The sequence below is a fragment of the Capra hircus genome, chromosome 5 (genome assembly GCF_001704415.2).
Source record: "Capra hircus breed San Clemente chromosome 5, ASM170441v1, whole genome shotgun sequence".
Lineage (NCBI taxonomy): Eukaryota > Metazoa > Chordata > Mammalia > Artiodactyla > Bovidae > Capra > Capra hircus.
Window position 1 is genome coordinate 104687426 of NC_030812.1, and position 19908 is coordinate 104707333.

Sequence of the window (19908 nt, forward strand, 5' to 3'; positions counted from 1 at the left end):
CTAAAATAAAGTTGGAACTCCCAGGAAAGTTTCCATGCCCCCACATTTTCCTTTTGTATCTCTCGGCCACCGTACACTGTTAAACCACAGCTTTTCAGGAAAATTAACATCTGGACCGAGCGCTGAGAGCAGATACGAAATACCACTCAGAATGAGTGACGAGGGACAGAGGGAGGTGGTATCTGCTGTCCCCACGACCAGACCTGTGGGCACCACTGAGTTATTCTCCTTCTCTGTCCTTGGTTTCCCCATTTGTAAAGTAAGACTCAGGAGACGCTCACAGAGGGAGGATCAGTTGAGATGTCCAAATGAAGCTCTAATCGTTCATCACAAAGCGGAAGTCTTGGAATCTGAACAAATTCCTGAGGTTTCTCTGAAATGAGGTACGAGTGAGCATTTGCTCAAGACAGGGGCACAGAGGAACGCACACCAGGGATGGAGCGTCCAGCAGGGATGCGGACTCTTTGCGAACCCATGGACTGCAGCATGCCGGGCTTCCCCGTCCTTCGCCATCTCCTGGAGTTTGCTCAAAGTCATGTCCATTGAGGTGGTGATGCCATCCAACCATCGCATCCTCTGTTGCCCCTTCCTCCTCCTGCCCTCAGTCTTTCCCAGCATCAGGGTCTTTTCCAATGAGTTCACTCTTTGCATCAGGTTAACAAGGCAAAAACTGACGACAGTCAACACTGCTCTGGCTGGTCCCCTACGAAGCTCTCCACCAACCCTGTCGACTTTCCTTCCTCCGAGACTCTGTTTCTGCGTCAACACAACTGCCACCCAACAATATGATGAACCCAGGATGCTATGACCATTTCTGCATTAGCCACACCAGCGGCTGAGATGGGTGGTCCTCTGAACATGGGGATGGGGCTCCAGAGAGCTAAGCAGCTTGATAGGGGGCCATGGACAGTCTCCCTGCGGGTCACCCAGGTGCCTGATCTTCCTGGTATTCAGGCTTCCCTCCCAGCAGCCTTAGACCCTAAAAGAAAAGTTCTGAGAAAGTCCTTCGGGGCGGGCTGGTACACTGGGCAGTCACTTCTACAGGACTTCAAGATAACACAGGCATCGAACATCACAAGTACATAACTTGCAGCCCCAAACCTTCAAGCTTTCCTGAATAAAATGAAGAAAGATATCACACAAAACACAGACTCTCCTTCCTCCAGTCAATGTAAATCATTTTTGACAGTGACCAGCTCTTCCTCTTTGATACTTCTTACTTCCAGAGAAAAGGAAGGACCGTAGCAGTTGCTGCAGAAATGAGGATGGAGCAGGAAGCAAAGGCTCTCAGGGGTCAATTTTGTCTCCCATTCCTGGGAAGCACTCTGAGGTCCAAGTCTAACCCTCCTCTGGTTCCACTGCTGACAGCATCCAAGTTTCAACTGTGGGATCTGTTGCTATTGGCGGGATGAAAACCTACCTGAGGGCAAGAGCTCATTTTGCATAAAGGATGCTGAAGTTCTCCTCTGATGGAGGCACAAAGGTAAGAAATCAGCCTCCTTCTTCCTGGAGAACAGAGCTCATGCCTTGCATTTCTTTCCTATAATTTTTTTGGCCATGCAGCATGTGGGATCTTAAGTTACCAGACTGAGGATAGAACCGGTGCTCTCCACAGTGGAAGTGCAGAGTCTTAACCACTGGACCTCCAGGGAATTCCCCCACCTTCCTTCAGCATCGCAGGAGCCCTTCCCCTCTGTGGACTTCCTACGACTGTGAATTTCCTGTGAGCTGCTGGAAAGTGAGGCTGGAGGGAGGGTGGGCTGGTGCCCCTACCCACAGCACACCGGCACCCCCACCCAGGCCTGCCCAAAGGGCTCTCGATCTCCCCAGCAGGGACCAGGGTGGAGGGTGTGACCCAGAGGGAGGTGGCGGCCAAGCCTATAGATGGGAACAAACAAACAGATGGGGGAACAAGCTGTGGAGTCTGAAGGGAACAAGAGGCGAAGCTGGGGAAGAGTGATGGCAGTGTGTCTTCAGGTGGGGTTCTTAGATGGACACACGTAAATCCTTACAGAATCTGAGAATACGGGCTCTGGGGCGGGGGGAGCTGTAACAGCCAGTGGCCCTCACTTCCCAGCTTAGAGAACCGAACTAGAGCTGGCTCATCCCCCAGTCACATGTAGTCAGACGTTAACCCTGGTCTTCAGAGGGCAAGCTTCCTATTCCAGAACCCTCTTCCCTGTGCAACTCTCTGCTCCTTCCAGGCTCTAAGGAAAGACAGACCAGAGAATCTCCAGGAAAGGCAGACACAGCCCAGGAGCGGTCTGGAAACCGCCCCACCCCAACCCCACCGCAACAGCGCCTCGGATGAAAAGATGCCCCAGGGCCCTCTGCTCCTCGGCAGCCTCCAAAAGCACCAGCCATTGTGTCGAGATGCCCCAAATTAAGCTGATTAGAAGGAGAGCCATAATGCTCGTCTGTCAGCCTGGACAGGTGGCACTCCCCAGCGCTGGGGGTCGGGCAGGCCTCCAGCCCCACGAGGCTGGGCCCCCTCCCCCCGCCTGCCCTGGCCCCCGGAGCCCTGACAGCGGCGTTTGTGATGCCGGGCTCCGTCCCCCAGGCCCCAGCTTCCTCCGCTCGCTGGCTGCAGCTCCGCGCCCTGCACCCTCTTCGGCCTCGGTGAATGGGCGGCGGAACTGTTACCATCGGCCCCCAGCGTCGCTGCATCAGGGCATTGTCACCACACACGCACTGCACTCAACGGGGGGACAAAGGGCTGAATGAGCCCCAGACCCGCGGCCAAATCAGGCACAGACAACTTAGGAAACTATCTCATTCTTCCTTTCTTCGCAGCCTGTTGGGCTTATTTCCTTGAATACCAAATGAGGCCCGCAGTGAAAATCAGGCAGGCACGCAGGGGAAGCGTCAGCTCCAACTCTGCTTCCTCTGCCGCCCCGCCCCCGCCTTCCCTTCCTCCAGCCACCCTTCAGGAGGCCCCTGACCATACAGACCCGGTCCTGTCCACGAAAGACAAGCCTGGGGAACACAGGGGTCTCCAGGAGAAGGTGTGCTTGTGAGGGCTCCGGGGACCAAGATGACATCAGTCGCGTCCAACTCTGCGTGACCCCATGGAGTGTAGAATGCAGGCCCCTCTGTCCATGGAATTTTCCAGGCAAGAATACTGGAGTGGGATAGCCACTTCCTCCTCCAGGAGAATCTTCCCGACATCTCCTGCGTCGACTGCACTGGCGGTGGGATGCTTTAACACGGAGCCACCTGGGAAGCCCAGTCTTAATCGCATCTCCCCCGGCACTGCAGCTGCAGTTTTGTAACAGCCCACTGACAACAGGATTCTAATATGCCAGGATGCCCCTAGGAGAGTGGTGTCCTGGAACTTCTCTGGGAGCTATTTAAGACTGAGACAGAGGGGCTTCCCTGGTGGTCCAGTGGAACCAGGACTTTGAGACTGAGACTTTGCGTCTCAATTGATTGAGACTTTGCCTTCCAATTCAGGGGACCTAGTCCAGGAACTAAGATCCCACATGCCTCACAGCCAAAAAACCGAAACAGAAAACAGAAGCAATGTGGTAACAGACTCATGAAGATTTTAAAACTGGGCCACATTAAAAAAGAAAATCTTAAAAAAAGAATGCAACAGACTTTTGGTATAATCTAGGTACAACAGGGTATATACAACGACAAGATGACTTGAGTCTATACCTGTTCTGTTCACTATCTTCCGATAAATTCACATCTTCAAGGCCTGTGAGCCCCATTCTACTCGCTCATTAGGGATTTAGGAAACTGGTGTCACATGACAGCGAAATGACTCGCTCTAAGAGAAAGCCAGGTAAAACTCGAGGGACCCTGACATGCTAAGTCCTCTCTGCCTTTCCAAGAGACCTGAGGAGACCAGAGCAGGGGGAAACACTTAACATCCACCTGCCAGCCCTTTGTTCCCTTCCCCTTCCTCCCCCCACCCCAGCATCATTCCCCGATGACTCTGCCAGGGGATACGGAGAGAAAGGATTGAGTCAAAGTTGGGTCTCGTTCAAGAGTCTATAGACAAGTGAACAAGGAGATAAAGGCAGGCGCCAAGCAGAGCAGGATGCCGAGGGGACGGAAGAGGAACCCTGATTCTGCCAGGGAAGTGGCCCAGTCGGTTCTCCCTTCGCAAGCAGACCCCTGGCAACGGAAGCCCCGGTGGACCGTCCCCCAACGCCAGCACGGCCTCTCTGGCTGGTGTCTGTTTTTAGCAACCCTCATGAGTGGAAGGAAAGACTACTTAAAATACACCACCCTCTGAGACTTTTATTCCCTGTAAAACCGTCAGCCTTCTCACTCAGCTTTCTCTTTGGCATGAAGCGTTCCGGTTTATTTTGGCAACCAGAGCGAGCAACAGAACACGGCTTTCTACGGCCGCGTGCGTCCCTCCTATCAAAGCTCACTGCCACCAGCCAAGGAGCCGGAGAGGTGGGTCTGGCTATCCTGGGGTAGGGGAGTCAAGGGGACCCTCTTTCCGCAGCCTGATCCTTGACAGTCCATGGGGAGAGGATACCACGAGCTGGTCCAGGATCTCCAGGTGCACAAGGCTGACACACAGCTTCAGGGACTCTGGAGTCAGAGGCCAGTGCACCCCGATTTCCTAGCTGTCTGAGCATCAGGGCCAGTGGGACACAAGGTGGTCGCAACACCTGGCTTCCCCGTGGGAGGACTCAATGCAAACCCTTGGGCCCTTCAGTGTGGTCCGAGGGTCTACAACTTTTTGTGAAGGCAAAACATTGGGTTGGCCAAAAATTTCACTCAGGTTTGTCCATATGCTCTTACAGAAAACCCTGAATGACCTTTCTTGGCCAACCCAGTATACACCACCTACCACTGACCATCTTCAACTCTTTTAAATGCAGTGTGTTAGCTTTAACTTCCTTCGCTGGGTTGTGTGACCATCATCCTCTCCAGATCTTTACATCAACAACCACTCTCCCCCGCCCCCGACCCTCTGGTCCCTGGGAACATCTATCCCACTTTCTATGCTTATAGATTCGACTACTCTAGGTAAGTGGAATCATATTTGGTCTTTTTGGTATCTGGCTTATTTCACTTTACATGTCCAAGGCACATCCACGTTGTAGCATATGTCGGAATTTCATTTCTTTTTACGGGTGAACAATAGACCATGGCGTGTACACACCGTATTTTCTTTCTCCGTCCCAAGGGCATTTTCTATCATCAAGTGATGAAACTTGATGCTCTTCCCTGAGTTTCATGTTAGGCCCAGAGAGTCCTGCCTGCGCGCTGACTGCCCGCTACGCCTCTAGCTCCTCACACCTGCTTAGTGCCCATTCGTTTGCTCTTCATCTGCTGGGAGTTTAGGTGCTTCACTGTTGATTCTGCACACACTCGCTGAGTTCCCTGAAGACAGGAAGCTCATCTTTATTTTCCACGTGTCACCCACCCCCGGACGTCTCCCACGCTTGTCTCGGGTCTGTGCCTTGCTCATTTGTGTTGCCTTGCTCACAAGGTGACAGCTTGCACCAAGGGCTCTCCAGATTTTATGACTCACAAGGTGAAACAAACAGCATTGTAAAAAAAAAAAAAAAAGCTAAAGAAAACCCAGAGCTGATGATCTCAGTTTGCAGCCTGGGATCGTGAGTGGGAGCCCTGAAAGCAGGAATCTGAAGTCTCACCCGTAGGGTGCAGGCTCCGCCTGGGACCCTTTCTCAGCTGGGACTCCATACTGCAGTCACTCGGGACTCGTCAGTGCTCTTCAAGGCTGGATGTGGGTATCAGCCCAAGTAGCGGATGCATTTGCTGTTACTTCTCCCTACTGTTTCTATTTCTTTTAACGACTATACGTTGAAATTCCCTAGAGAGGGAAATGGCAACCCACCCCAGTATTCTTGCCTAGAGAATTCTGTGGACAGAGGAGCCTAGTGGGCTACAGCCCATGGGGTCGCAGAGAGTCAAACGCGACTGAGCAACTAATATATGAATACTTAATACTGCAATTAAGTCAAATATCCTCTATTAAATATTGTTTTAAACAAGAGCCCTCCAGAGAATCCAGACTGATGGGAGAGAGGACTTGGTGCCCAAGGACGAACACACACAGCAGCTGAGGCACAGAAGACAGACACGGCCCAGGAGAGCGGGAGCCAGGCCCCGGGGATCCACGGTGAAGCTGGGCAATTCCTGAGGTCTCCATCAGCTCTCTGAAAACTTGGTCCACGCACGCTCGGGATTTCACATCAAACTGTTCCACCCCCAGACCCACCGGTGAGACTGAAGCATGTGTGCACGCCATCTCCATCAACAGCTGCCATTTTTAGAAGGAACCTTTAAGCTGGGGCTGTATTCAGTTGACCTAGTCTGAATGGCTTGGCTAAATAGTGTCTGAAAGAGGCCAGCAGTGTCTCTAGTATGAAGTGAGAGACCGGGTCGCGGGCACAGCCAGGCCCAGCTCACGAGCTCCAGTGACACCCTGGGAACAATCTCTGTCCATCTGAAGCCACTAAGGGGGTGACAGAGAGATGGGGGAGAAGGCTGGAGACCCTGTGGGGCCATCAGACCGTCACGGACATGTTTTGTTTCTGGGGGTTGAGGAGGGGCTGGTCTGACGCTGGCTGGGAGTCCTTTCGGCAAGGCAGCCTTAATCGGAGACGTTCAGAAAAGGAAGTAAGTGTATCGTTTCTATAAATCCTAATAAATTCTGTCTAAGATTTGCCTCTAGAGGATTCGAAAAGCGTTCTGCCTGGGAGGGTCTTTTTGATTTACACCTTGGAAACCATGCTTCAAAACCCTGTTTGCCATTTCTTCCTCCAGGGGTTTTCCTGACCCAGGGATCGAACCCACATCTCCTGCGTTGCAGGTGGATTCTTTTACCCACTTTGGCAGAAACCACAATTCTGTAAAGCAACTATCCTTCAATTAAAAAAAAAAAAAAAAAAAAGCGTCTTTGGAGGCAGCATCTGAAAATCAAGCCTAGGAGAACCCCTTTTGGTGCCATTTCCGTGAGATGGTAATAAAGGGCCGGGCAAAATCTAAGGAGGGGCTGGGGGAGAGGGGAAGCAAGAGAACTTCAGCCTTTGCTGAGCTGACATTTACCCCTTCTGCCCAGCATTGCCAGAGGAGGCACCGGCCTCAGGCTGGTAAACCACATTCTCCCTTGTAACTCAATATATTCCCCCAGCAGGGCGCTCAGAATCCCCCTGACCATCCAGAGGGGGTCATCACGAAGTCCCCTGCATTCTTGAGCCTCTCCATGGTAACTCGAGAGGGCCTCGGAGCTGACACCCCTCTCCCGGATTGCTTTAAGCCAAAGGCCTTTTTCAAACAAAAAGATCCCAGGAGTTGCAGCCAGGCAGGAATGCAGGGTTCCCAGGCCTGGGCGTCAGGGCCTCTGGGTTCCGGTCTCAGGCCAGTGACCCCGGCCTCTCCACCTCCCTGACCTTGTAGAATCACCCTGGCCTGGACCTTCTAAGGACTGTCATTTCCAACCAGCTGAATCAAAGCCTCCCTAGACCCTGGCTTCTCCTCTAAACCTCTTTCTTCTATGGAGCTTCAAATTCTGGCAACCAGAGTTACAGCCTCTGAACTGTCCACGGGGCACCCAGAATGGAAAAATCTATAGCTAATAATAGTTCCTTGCGTTTGCATGGCACTTAACTCTTTTTAAAGTGCTTTTTAATCCATCATCACAGTGAACTAAAGGGAAATGAGAGGCAGGCGCAAGGGCTTGAGAGGTCAGTGGAGGCGGACACCTCCTCACGGGAGTGGGGGGCCCTCCTCTCCCACGCCCTATGTTGCAGGGGGGCCCCCCGCTCCGGCCCTGCCTGCCAGCCTCAGCGTGTGTGAGCAGGCGAGAAGGCTCCATGCTGGAGGAGAAGGAGGCTGGGGATTGTACATAAATGGAAACAAGCAACAAATCAGAGCCACGGAGAAGCCCGGGCCATACAGGAAAGCAGTCAGCGGCCTCCCTCCCGCCTCGGATCTGCCTGCTAAGTTCTCCCCTCTATCTTGAGGGCACACGGGCTGCTGAAACCTGAAGAGGCAGCCTCACCTGCTGAACCCTGTATGACGTTAGAGGCCGGGGTCTCGGCAAAGAGATGCCAGCCAGCACAAAGAAACCTCTGACACATCACCATCCCACCAACTGTCTCTTTCCCCGAGCAGACAGACAGGATGCCTGGTCTCGGCCAGGAGGAGGGACAGGGGCCACCTACCACATCCGTGTTGGTGATCTTTGCCAGGAGATCCACCAGGGCGTCTCCAGTGAGCGAGCTCACGTCCTCATCCTGCTGAAGCCCACAGATGGCGGCCCCCACGCTTCCAGTTGCAATCATCGACGGCGGGTACATGGCAAACTTGAAGTCTGCGGGGACGAGAGGCGGGGAGGTCAGAAAAGGGTGGAGACGGGTGCTTCCCCGCTCGGTAGACGGATAGCACAAGTGCAGCCTGGTCCCTCGGAGGCATCAGAACCCGTGTGATTCACCACCCAAAGAGTGGAAGGCTAGGGTAGGGGCTGCTGGGGAGGGAGGACCTGCATCCCAATTCAAATCCCAGCACAGGGGATTTTCCTGGCGGTCCAGAGGCTAAGACTCTGCACTCTCAATGCTGGGGACATGGGTTCGATCCCTGGTCGGGGTACTAGACTGCACCTTACTGCAACTAAGAGTTCACGTGCCACAATGAACACCAAGTGCAGCTAAATAAATATACCAAAAAAAAAAAAAAAAAACCCCAACCAAAGCACTGAGCTGAACCCACAGAAACGGTTTGACCTATGGCTTCTCCCTCTTGCTAGCATATCAACATTGTCCATGGAGGCACTCTTATCGCTGACTCCAAGGTCTACATCGAGTCACGGGCGTCCTTAGAAACCATGCTGGGTGGCTCAACGAGGCACCCACTCCCCAGCCCTCTTGGCCGCATGCCCTGAGCACGGCAGGCCTGGCTGTCTGTCTTTCTCCTTGGCCTTCTTTTCTTAGCCTGTGCACCATCTCCACCTCCTGAGGCATGTGCATTACAACATCCCACCCAAAGCCTGCTGTGCGCAGACTTGTGCAGAGCCTCCTCTGTCCCTTGGATGGTGACGAAGCCAGCCTCTCTCCCTCCTCTCTGCTGTAGGTCTCTTCACATGGGGTCACAGCAGTGTTCCTCTGCCTAGAAACCTCATTAGCTTCCCCCACAATGCACAGGAGGAAGCCAGCTTGTGGCCCTGGGCCCACGGGGGCTTGGGGTGGGAGCAGCTGGCAGGGAAAGGTCGGGCAGGAGGAGACCCCGCCTCCTTCCCGCGCCCCCCCCCCCACCTCCCAGTGCCCAAGCCTCAGCCCAGAAGCACAGTCCACATACTGCCTATCTCTGCATCCCGCTACCTGTACACCCAACCCCTACTTCTAGCAAATTAACCAACTTCTGGAAGCCAGGGGGTGCGGATGGATGGTCCAGGGGGTGCCCAGAGGACTGTACCTCCCTTGTTTAGGGGGGGAAACGCTGAGAGACATGTCCCCCTGCCCCGCCCCACCATCCCCTGACCCCCGCATGGCTGCACCTATGAAGCAAGGGAAGCCAGGCAGGCTCTGCTGAGCAGCAGGACTCTGAACAGCTGCTCACTCTCCTCTGGGTTAATCCAGTGGAGGCAACATGAGCGCTGCAAAGCCAGGTTCAGCCCCCTGGGGGTCATGCCCTCCCTTCCACCCTGAAGTTTTTCTAACTTCCCTTGCAACTCAGTACCAGTCACCAAGTTCACTCCTGGGTCGCGACCTGCCTGTTCTGTTGCTGCTGTTGTGTGGAACAAAATAAAAGTGTCAGGAAGGAGGGCATGTGGTGGAGAGTCAACACTGTCTGCAGAAACTCTTGTATCGATTTGAGGTACACTGATGAGAGGTCCCAAGTGGTGTTATAAAATGTATTTCTTCCTTTATGGTAGGTCAAAAGTTGAAAAGCAGCAGGCTGGTTCATCTCCCAGGGGCCCCTCCAGGTCTAACCCACTTTTATTTACAAAAAAATTATAATGTAACTGCTTTACAGTGTTAAATTTCTGCTATACAATGTAGCAAATCAGCTCTATATATACATGGATCCCCTCTCCTATGGAGAGCCTCCTTCCCACCCACTCCCATCCCACCCCTCTAGGTCATCACAGAGCAGACACCCTGGCTTCCACCAGGCAGCTAAGTCACAAGACATTTCTCTCCATCCGGCAGTTATGCATGCCCTCAGGGGCTGCCCCAAGACTACACCCAGAGACACTCCCCTCTCTGCTGATAGGGGAAACGGCAGAAAGGAAAATACCTAATAAAACACCTGGTCTCCTCTTTGTCCTAGCTCCTGGTAGCTAACCTCCACACTCAACCGTGGAAACTTCCACCCAACCCATTCAGCCATTTCTGAAGACCTTAAACTTTCAGCTATGGAACTGGATGAAGAAATATTCACAATACCTACCTGGGTGAGGAAGGGGGCCAAAAAAAAAAAACAAAAAAAACACACAACTATATGAGTGTGTGCTATGATCAAGATTACAACCACCCATAAATATATAAATAGGCATAAACGTGCATGCATATAGGAAAACTAGAAGATACAAAGATATATGTAAACTTCCCCACCACTGGGTGGGGAAAACTTCTTTTAGCCAAAATTAAATATCACAAAACAATCTCCCCTGAATCTAAGTCTCTTGCTCAGAAATGCTGACGGGTTATATTCTGGTGCTGAAGGTATGATCAGGGTAAGCATCTCCCTCCACCCTCAGCTTCCTACCTGCAAAGGTAAGGTGCGTGTCACTTCCTGAGCAACCCGACCCTCAGCAGACTGAGAGGTAGTTAGCTGAGCAGGGACCCATTCGGATCATGTTCCCCCATGCCCCAGGCACCAGGGATGGTCCCCTGCCCCAAAAATATAGGACATAAAAATACAACGCAGACTGTTTCTTCTAAAGATACATCTTTAAGAAAAGAGATGCCCCCATGTGGATAGGAGCGGCCACGTGGAGCCACACAGACCTCCCCTAGAAGGTGGGAAGGGTTTGGGCCACGCAGCTCCAAGCACTGGAAGGAAGAGGCCATGGAGGCTGGTAACCCACTGCTCACCAGCTGCCTGAAGGTCTCCAGGGCCAGTCACCCGACTGCTCTGAGACTCCGTTTTCTCACCTGCAAATGAGGATATACCTACCTTCTAGGGTAGTTCTGAGGCTTCAACCAAGAGAGCAGCGCCCTGCTCAGTCAACAGTCCACATCAAGCGCCACCACCATCACCCCCACTATTCCTAACACTGGGACTTGCCGTGGGATTGGGGCAGGCAGTACCTTTTTTTGGCCACACTGCATGGTTTGTGGGATCTTAGTTCCCCCTACCAGGGCTCGAACCTGTAACCCCTTGCGTTGTGGAAACTCTTAATCTTAACCATTGGCCCCCCAGGGAAGCCCCTGGGGTGGGCAGTTCTGACTATCAGAGATTCTGTTCAGCATCTGCAGTGATTCAGGGGAAGGTGCATGGCGAGCCCAGAGAGAACGAGGAATCTGCTCTGGGCCTGGAGGCTCTTTCCCAATTGTGTGTGTGTGTGTGTGTGCACGCGTGTGTGTGTGTGTCACAGGAACTCGGCCTCATGGAGTCCCCACCACCTCCTGCTGCTCTGTCAGGGGCAGAAGCTGAGATCCCATGAGGACGTGGGGATGGGGGGACAGAAAGACGATACAAGTGTACAAGCAATGAAAGGCAAGCTGGATGGACCGTATTCATTCCCGCAAGAGGGGCACCCAGAGCCAAGGAACAGGCCCACACACCTGCAGCCCCAACCTGACCTCCACCCTCCCAGTGAAGCGGGGCAGGCAAAGGGTGCGTATTCACTGACCAGCCCTGATGGCGTTCCTACAGTTTGCTGACTTGGCCAAGTGTTAGCAAAACACAAGGTAAAATTCACCTGTTTCAGGACACTGGCTTTTACGGGTGAATCAGTAAAATCTCCAGAGGTTAAGCGGCTTTGTCTAGCGTCTGCTGCTGGGTTTGCAGGCGCCTAGACTTGTCACCCAGTGTGCTGGAGGACTCCTCAGAAGGTAAAGAGAGCCTCAAAGGGACCCCCCCGCCCTCCAGCCCCACTGAGAACACAGGGTCGTCTCTCCCATCAGAAGCAGGAGAAATGTCCAGAGGAAGGAGCCTCAGCTTTGACATCCAAGAGACAAGAACCCGTTCCATCCTCAGCCGTCCCCCCACCACCAACCCTGCTCTTGCTCTGGGACCCTGCAGAGATCCTTGCCACGTCTGTCAAGGACCTCTGGGGGGCCCCTTAACCCAGGCAAGGGCAAGAGAAGTGCTCCACGTTCATCAACTCAGGAAGATGTCACTGGAGGAAGCGTTCTGAGCTAAGCAGGTTTGCAACCACAGATTCCAGGGCCCTGGCTGGTCGCGTTATCCCTGTTGTTTAGACTACGGCGGTGGAGGCCTTGACCGGATAAGCATGACTGCTGTGCTTCTGTTCACCACTGGGGGGCGAGAGAGGCTCTCTCTGAGGTGTCAACCAAAGACGCCTTCCTCCATCTCTCCTGCAACCTGTTGTCAGTCCGTTGGGGGTTTAAAAGGCCAGGATGGGGGTGCTCACTGGCCACCGAATGATGTCACCGGCCGCCCCCAGAGCCGGCTCCCACCACGTCCTTGTGGGGGCCTCGATGCCAATTTAACTCCAGCAGCCTGGATGGGAGCAGGTGGCAGGAAGGCCCTCAGCCCGTTCCTCACAGCAAGATGGGGAGTGAGCCAGCCTTGCCAGGCTGCCTGAACCCACACAGGGAAGAAGGGAGACTCCGGGTCAACGGGCCACTCCCCCTGGGCCCCGCGACCTCGGCTCTTGGAGGACAGAAAGCGGTTTCCATTCTTCCTTCCACTTTCCAACCACCCAGGCAAACCTCCCTTCCTGGCTCAGGCACCAAGTGGTAGATCCTCTCTGGGCCATCACTCTGCGTGTATGTATGTGTGTGTGTGTGGGTGTGTGTGTGTGTATGCGTGCGCACGCGTGCTCAGTCGTGTCCGATTCTTTGCAACTCCATGGACCGCAGCCCGCCAGGCTTCTCTGTCCACGGGTAGAAACCAACGTCACACTGTAAAGCAAGTATCCTTCAATTCAAAATGAAGGGAAAAGGGATACTGGAGCGGGTTGCCACCATGTCCTGCTCCGGGGGATCTTCCCCACCAAGGGCCTGAACCCACATCTCGCCTCTGCCTGCGCTGGCAGGCAGATTCTTTACCACGGGAGCCACATGGGCCATCACTATCTGGCTATAACCTGGGGATGAACTGTCACAGAACACCTGGAGGCAAAGCCAGGAAGACAGTTGGAAGCACGGGGGGTGACACCATCACCCGGGCCCAGGCCTGGAAATCGGGGGGACACTCGTGCAGGAGAGCTGAGGCAGCACCTTGGGGTGGGGAGCACCTAGGCAAAAAGAGGAGAGGCCGGGCGCCATGGGTAGGGAGGCTAAACACCTCCTCTCCCCACCCCCCGCGCCAAGTTCAACCTCAATGCCATTGGCTCTTCTAGACGTAACTGGAATCATCTGTTGAGCATGATATCATGCGTCAAGAATCTCCCATGCCGGCGTGCAATCCTGAGTCATCCCAGTGGTCCCCTTCCCCCTTGGCAGACCTGGGGGGGCTCTGCCATCAGGACCCGCCTGCTGCCTGGCAGCTAAAGCCCACAGGAGCCAATAGTTATAAGGGCTCCCCTTGCCCCGTGGCCTCCGCCGACCAGGACCAGCCGGGGGGAGTCTCCTCCCCAGAGGCTGTTCGGGATTGAGCAGGGGAGGAAAGGGGGCACCTCTCCGTCTCACCATGCTATGCCTCGAGCCCCAGGAACACTGACACCCCCTACCCGTCCTGCCTCCCATCTCTTCCCCTTTCACACACAGGCACTCTGCGGACAGCGGGACCAAGGCCAGCTCTTTCACAAGCAGCTTTCCCCCTTAACCGGCCACAGCGCCCCAGGGTCACTACTGCCGCCTCCAGACCCGCGGGGCCTCTGCAGGGGCCTCTGAGCCCCTGGCTGCCAGAGCTCAGAGACAGAACCAGCAGGATCCACATGGGGTGGGGGTGGGGAAACAGGACCTGAGCTCCTGGGACTTCCCACCTGCTAAGTGTCCCAGATACACACGGGGCCCCAGGGTGTGGAATCTCATCTAACCGGAAGGTGTCTCCTCCAAGAAAAGCAGCCCCAGGGCTCTTGATCCATCATGGACGTAAAGCCCCGGCCAGTGGGACGCCATGTGACGCAGCCTTGCAGACACATTCAAGGGCAGATGGGCCAAGAAAAGCCTCCGGAGACAAGCTCCTTCCTTCAGGAGACACAGGAGACCCTCCCTGTGCTCTGAGCAGACCACACCTGCGGCTTACTGAGTACCTGGCAAGAAGTCTTTTTCCTCCTATCCTTCCCCACCCCCTGCCCCGCACTAGCAAGGCAGTCTTCCCAACTTCCTCCGCCTACCCTCAGACCTCTGTCCTCAGTCCCTGAATCCCAGGCTCCCTACTCTGGCCCCAAACTTGGCAGCTGCCCCAAGGATCTGGCCAAGAAGGCCAGGAGTGGGGGATGGGATCCCCAATTTTAGAGAATGGGCCTTTAGAGAATGTGGAGACCTGTTCTAGGCCTGGGGGACTCCCCCCGCCCTCCTATCCGAGTCAGAGATCATCGAGGGGCGGGCAGACGGACCCAAAGGTACATCAGTTAAGAGACAAGGTCAGAGCAGCGCTCTGGCCATCAACAGCTGGGCAACGCGGGAGCGCAGGGTCAGGGGTCAGCTGTCCGAAAGAGAAAAGGGCTGGTTGACCCCCTCCCCCCAGTGAACCGCGACCACGGAGAAGAAGGGACAGGCGGGGCCTGGGAGACAAAGTGACAAGTCAATGAGGGGCTGACCTCGAGGGCTTAGGCCAGACAGCAGAAAGGGAAGCAGCTCAGAATGGCCACGGCCTGCAAGGTAGCAGGAATCAATGGCTAAGAGTGGCCCTCGGGGCCGCAGGAAGGGCACAGACTGCATCTGGGAAGCCCGGGGAGGGGAAGCTTGCCCTGGGATCCACAGAGGGGGGGCCTGGACCCTGCATCTGAGCCAGCAAAGGGTCAGTGTGAAAGTCACTGTATCCGCCTTAGCTGGAAGAGTCAGCATCGGAGTCACGTTCATAGTACCAGGGCCCATCACCTGTACCTTGCCTGCATGACAAAGGGCCTCCTCGCCCTTCATCTCTCTTGTGACGTCTGTTTTCCTAACCACCCTGAAAGGGTTGTAGGAATGTTGCGGGTCAGTGTTTTGCAGATGAAGAAGCTAAGGTTCAGACAAAACTTAAGCGCCCGGAGGTCACCCAGTGATAAGTAGCAAAGCCTGACCTTTTGGCTGCAAACAGGGCATGAACGCTGCTGCAAACAGGGCATGGACGCTACTGCAAACAATGTATTCATCCTTGGGCTCTAATATAATATGTAACAAGATACTGAAAGAAGTCAACCCCTAGGCCCACCTTTGCAATGCGAGTGCAGACTCCTGGCAACCTTGAACCACGCCCTCTTCCCCCCCCCTCCCCCGCTGGCAGGAGAAGATCTGCCCAAACAAGTTCTTTCCCTGACACTTCTGCTTGTGAAAATATGAACTCCTGACGCTCCACCCTAGATGACTGCGGGTCCGGAGTTTCTTCCACAGCCACTACCGTTGGAGGGCGGAAGTGGGGACAATGTAGAAACTGGCCAAGGTTCAGTGTGATGAGACTGTATCAAACTGCTGCCTTTGGTGTATTAGTTAATGGCACAGGGGCCAACAAGATTATGTACCAATTGTGGCATCAACAGGATGGATGTAGTGCTTTTTAACATGAAAAGGCAGTTGCAACTTGCAGGCTGCAATCAAAACCTCAACACGTTGGGGGGTAGGGTGGGGTGGGGGGGGGCGGGTAGCAAAGCCCAGGCTTAGGAAGTGACTCCTGGCTGCAAAGCCCACAGGTCCACCCCCACCCTGCCAGAGGGAGCAGCCGGGAGGCAGTCAATGCCTGGCAACCAGTAGAAATCCTGAGGCCTCTTCCCTTCCCAGTATCAGGGCAGGCAGTATCTATCTTGACAGGGTTCCTTAACCTGTATTTGCCTCCACCCCCTAAATTTCCTCTTGGGCTTATCTCCAAGCCATCCTTTTCCCTCCAAAGATGAAAGATTTAAACACGACCAGAGAGCAGTATATATAATCTTCAAAAGAGCACTGTAGACACCATAAAGAATATTTTAACAGGCGCTATTTTTTTTTCTTCCCCTTACCACACCTGTCCTCATAAACCATTTATGAGTTTGGCAGAGAGAGAAAATATACCAGCTGAGATAAAGGAAGGAAAAAACTGCCCAGGAAGGAAACCTTGGACTCTGGAGACTACTTGGGACCCCTCCCGTAAACGCTCGAAGTTAGGGCTGTGGTCTGCCTCCCCTTGCAGCCCTCTCAAAGCCCTTCTCGGCACCCAGCCACCACCACCCCCGTCCCCCAGGGCTCCAGCGGCTCCTACCAGTGGCGCACAGAGCGATGAAGGTCTGAGCGTGCTTGCGAATCAGCGACAGCTTCTCGCTGGGCTGAGGCAGCTTGCGAAGGATGTGTTCGATGAAGTCATGGGGGGTGACAGCTGCCAGGTTCCATTTCAACTTGCCCAGCACCACCAGCTCCCACTCCTGGGGAGGGAGGGAGGCAGAGAAGAGTATAAAACCCACACAGGCTAACCCAGTGTCCCGGATGGGAGGCTTGGGATCTAGACGAGTCTTTTGAGGACGTTCATTAGGACGAGGCTAGACTGGAAGGTGGGACCATTTATCAGAGTGGTCCTAAAGTTTTGAAGTGGGTGACGGCTCTTAAGGCTTCAAATGTCAAGCTCCCCAGAAACCTGAGCACCCAGGTGGCCCCTGCCTCGATGGTCCTTTCTGCTATTTCTTCAGCCTCTCCAGCTGCACACCCCACCTCCCCACCCAACCCTGACTTCCAAAGGATGCTCTCGCCCGCCCACCCAGAAGGTTGAATTCACAGTAAAACACCGCCAAGGTCGTGGTGGCCCTTTGGTAGGAATTTATTGTATATATCAGTGATTGGATTAATGAGTCTTTTTTTTCATTCTCCTGGAAAAATGATGTACACAGAAAGAAGCTCAGATTTAGGGTTCTTGGTCTAAATTCTTGGCAGCCAATCAGCTCGTCTGCCGTCGGTGCCAAAAAGTGCCATTTTCCTCTCTGCTGCTAAGACTTTCCCCTGGACACACAACACAGAAGACCTCAGGAAATGACACCCAGACACAGCACACCCTTCCACATACAGGTTTTCGCAGTTTTCTGTTACCATGACTAAAGGACCGGAGGGTCACTGGCCGCCCCCAGCCCCCAACCCCGTTTTGCGGCTGGAGGGGATTCAGGAGAGGATTAAAGCGCTTGTTCGAGGTCATAGAGAAGAATGCAGCCCAAATCCTGGCACAAGGCTAACCCGGTGTCTGTGGGCCTCTCACCAGCAGCCCACCTACTGAAAAAACCTTGTTTCTTTTCCTCATGGAGGTACTTCGGGGGGAATTATGCTCAAGAGAAACAAGTCAAAAGGAATGCCTTAAAAAAAGTGCAGTCAGAGGGAAAACAGGTCTATCGATAGATCATCGTCAAAAGGAACGAGAGGCTGAGAGCAACCTGCCAGTCCAGCTCGCTCCCACATTCACCCGGGGAAACTGACTCTCTTCCCCCCAGCCACCGGAGCCCCATTCTGCCCACGGCACCCACCGGCTGTGTGGTCTCCGCCAATGCCCTCCCCTCCCTGGTCTTAGCTTCCTCATTGGTAAAATAGGAGGACCCCTCTAGAGCTCAACTTCTGGGATAAAGAGACTAGGAACAGACATGTGTCTGCAGAAATACAAATTAGCTTGGCAGACCCTCCAAAAACTTGGGGTGCTCTAAAAGATCTGAGCCCCCCCATCATGATGAAACAGTGATGCAAAAGGAAGATTATTTTTCCTGGTCTTCTTTGGGGAAAGCAAATAATAACTGGATCTTAATTCTACCCATTTGTTTGTCTTTACTGGCTTTATTGTCGGCCTTTGCTTTTTTCCGGAGGTTGGGGGTAAAAACACAGATAGCCTTCTGAACAATCAGGGTCTTCCAAGACGGCTTGAAATTCCAGCTCTCCTTCTCACGGGAGAATGTGAGTATAAACCACTCGACTTGTACCATTATTAAAGGAAGCAGATCTCCCAGAAGAAAGCACCTTTCTGGGCCTCTCCGACCAAACCAGAAGCAGCTGAAATCTGGCAGCTGTTCAAAGGTGAGGTCATTCATGCCCCTCTGCATTCTCGGAGATTCCTCCCCGTCCTTGCACATGTCTGCCGCTAGGTGGCAGCACAGCCTCAGGGAGGACGGCCTCTCACAAAGAACTCAGTTCAGGCAGCCAGTCCAGGCCCTCTGGACTTCGGCGAAGGCCTGGCCAGCAGGGAGGGAGGGTGGAGGGGAGGAACGGGGGGTGGGGGGGGCACTCTTCCAAAAGAGTTGGGAGTTGGGTGTGCAGATCACTGAAGGTGGGCCTCTGGGGCCACTCAGCCAATGCCACACTGTGGCTACATGGACGTCTTAAAGGTGAAGCTGCAGAGGCAAAGGGTCCTTCCTACTGGGTGGGGAAAAGGTTTGCTGACAGAAAACCAGAGCCCAGACAAGATCCCCATGTCTGTGCAGAGGTTACAGCCCCACCGAAGATGGGAATCCATGCCTCCGAATCCTCCCACAAAGGGCCAAACTTGACTCTGCTCAAAAGCCAGTGAGTTGGTGTTTAGTGAACAGCTACTATGTCCAGGTATGCCAGAGACTGAGAGATTCCCTAGAGGCTACCTTTGAACTCCTAGTTCTTAGGAGACACGTCACAACACGTCTGAATCATGTTGAGGTTGACGACTGTCTCAGAAGTCAGTGATTGAAAACTGGGAATTTAATTAAAATATTATCACTGTGTTCTATACCTCCACTACACACACACACACACACACACACACACACACACACACTCTGCAAATGAGTGTCAGCAACCCAAACCTCTGTGAAGGAAGATCTTATGCATGGGCGGAGCCTGAGTACTTTGTATATACAGTCCAGCACACAGTAGGAACACAAGGAGTCTCAATAGGAAAAGTCAGAGTTCCCCAAAGGGTGGACATTTCACAGATGGGTAATTTGGGGTCCTAAGAGTTTGTTCTGGGAGCGGTGGGTCAAGGCGGATTAGGCCAGGGCAGAGCAGAAAGGCAGGCAGGCAGGAAGGAGGCAGGCATTACCAGCAGCTCCTGAGGCTTGATGGAGTTGTCGGTGTAAATGCACAACTTCTCAGCGGTCAGCGGGATGGTCTCTTTGAGCTTGGACGCCAGGAACATGCACACGGCCCCCAGCAGCTGCAGATGGGTCTTCGGAGTTGGGACTCCGGCCAAGAAGCGGTCCAGGTAATTGATGGCGAGAGGAAAGACCTCCTCTTCGCACTTCTGCTCCTCACAGACCTACGACATGAGTGGGAAGGGGTCGGGGTAGGGGGAGACCATCATATCAGGAAAGGAGGAAGAAAGGGAAATCGCACAATCCAGGGAAATGACAAAAATGTTGAATTTGGGGGGAGGGGAGGGGAGTAGCATAAGCGATAAGAATGAAGACGAGGAAATTGGGGGCAATTTACATGGCCATCCGCGCGGGGGTCCTCCCCGGGAACTTAAAATCTCAAAGGAGAGGGGGCTTAAGGACCCCGAAGCCGAGGGCGCAGCAGCGCCGGCCCCGCCGCCCCCGTGGGCCGCTCACTACTCCGGGCGCTCGCACTCACTCACTCTCTTTTTTGGATTTCGTCATCTTTTCAAAAAATCAATAAAAATATTCTGGAGGCTCCAGGGGTCTCGTTCTTGGTCTCATTCGGATCCCCAGACCCTGCTCTATCATTTCCGACAATTGAAAAAATTGTCTGGAGGGGTCCCCGCGGC

At 53.9% G+C, this 19908-nt stretch overlaps 1 protein-coding gene across 1 annotated transcript in view; it reads right to left on the minus strand.

Moving 5' to 3' along the window:
- CCND2 (cyclin D2) overlaps positions 1 to 19908 on the minus strand; it is a 28268-nt gene that overhangs the window by 6585 nt on the left and 1775 nt on the right. Inside the window, exons 2-4 of the mRNA XM_005680985.3 lie at positions 19225 to 19440; positions 16453 to 16612; positions 8163 to 8311 (exon numbers count right to left, since the gene is read on the minus strand). Of these exons, the coding sequence (XP_005681042.1) occupies positions 8163 to 8311; positions 16453 to 16612; positions 19225 to 19440 (525 nt within the window). The remainder of the gene's footprint in view (positions 1 to 8162; positions 8312 to 16452; positions 16613 to 19224; positions 19441 to 19908) is intronic.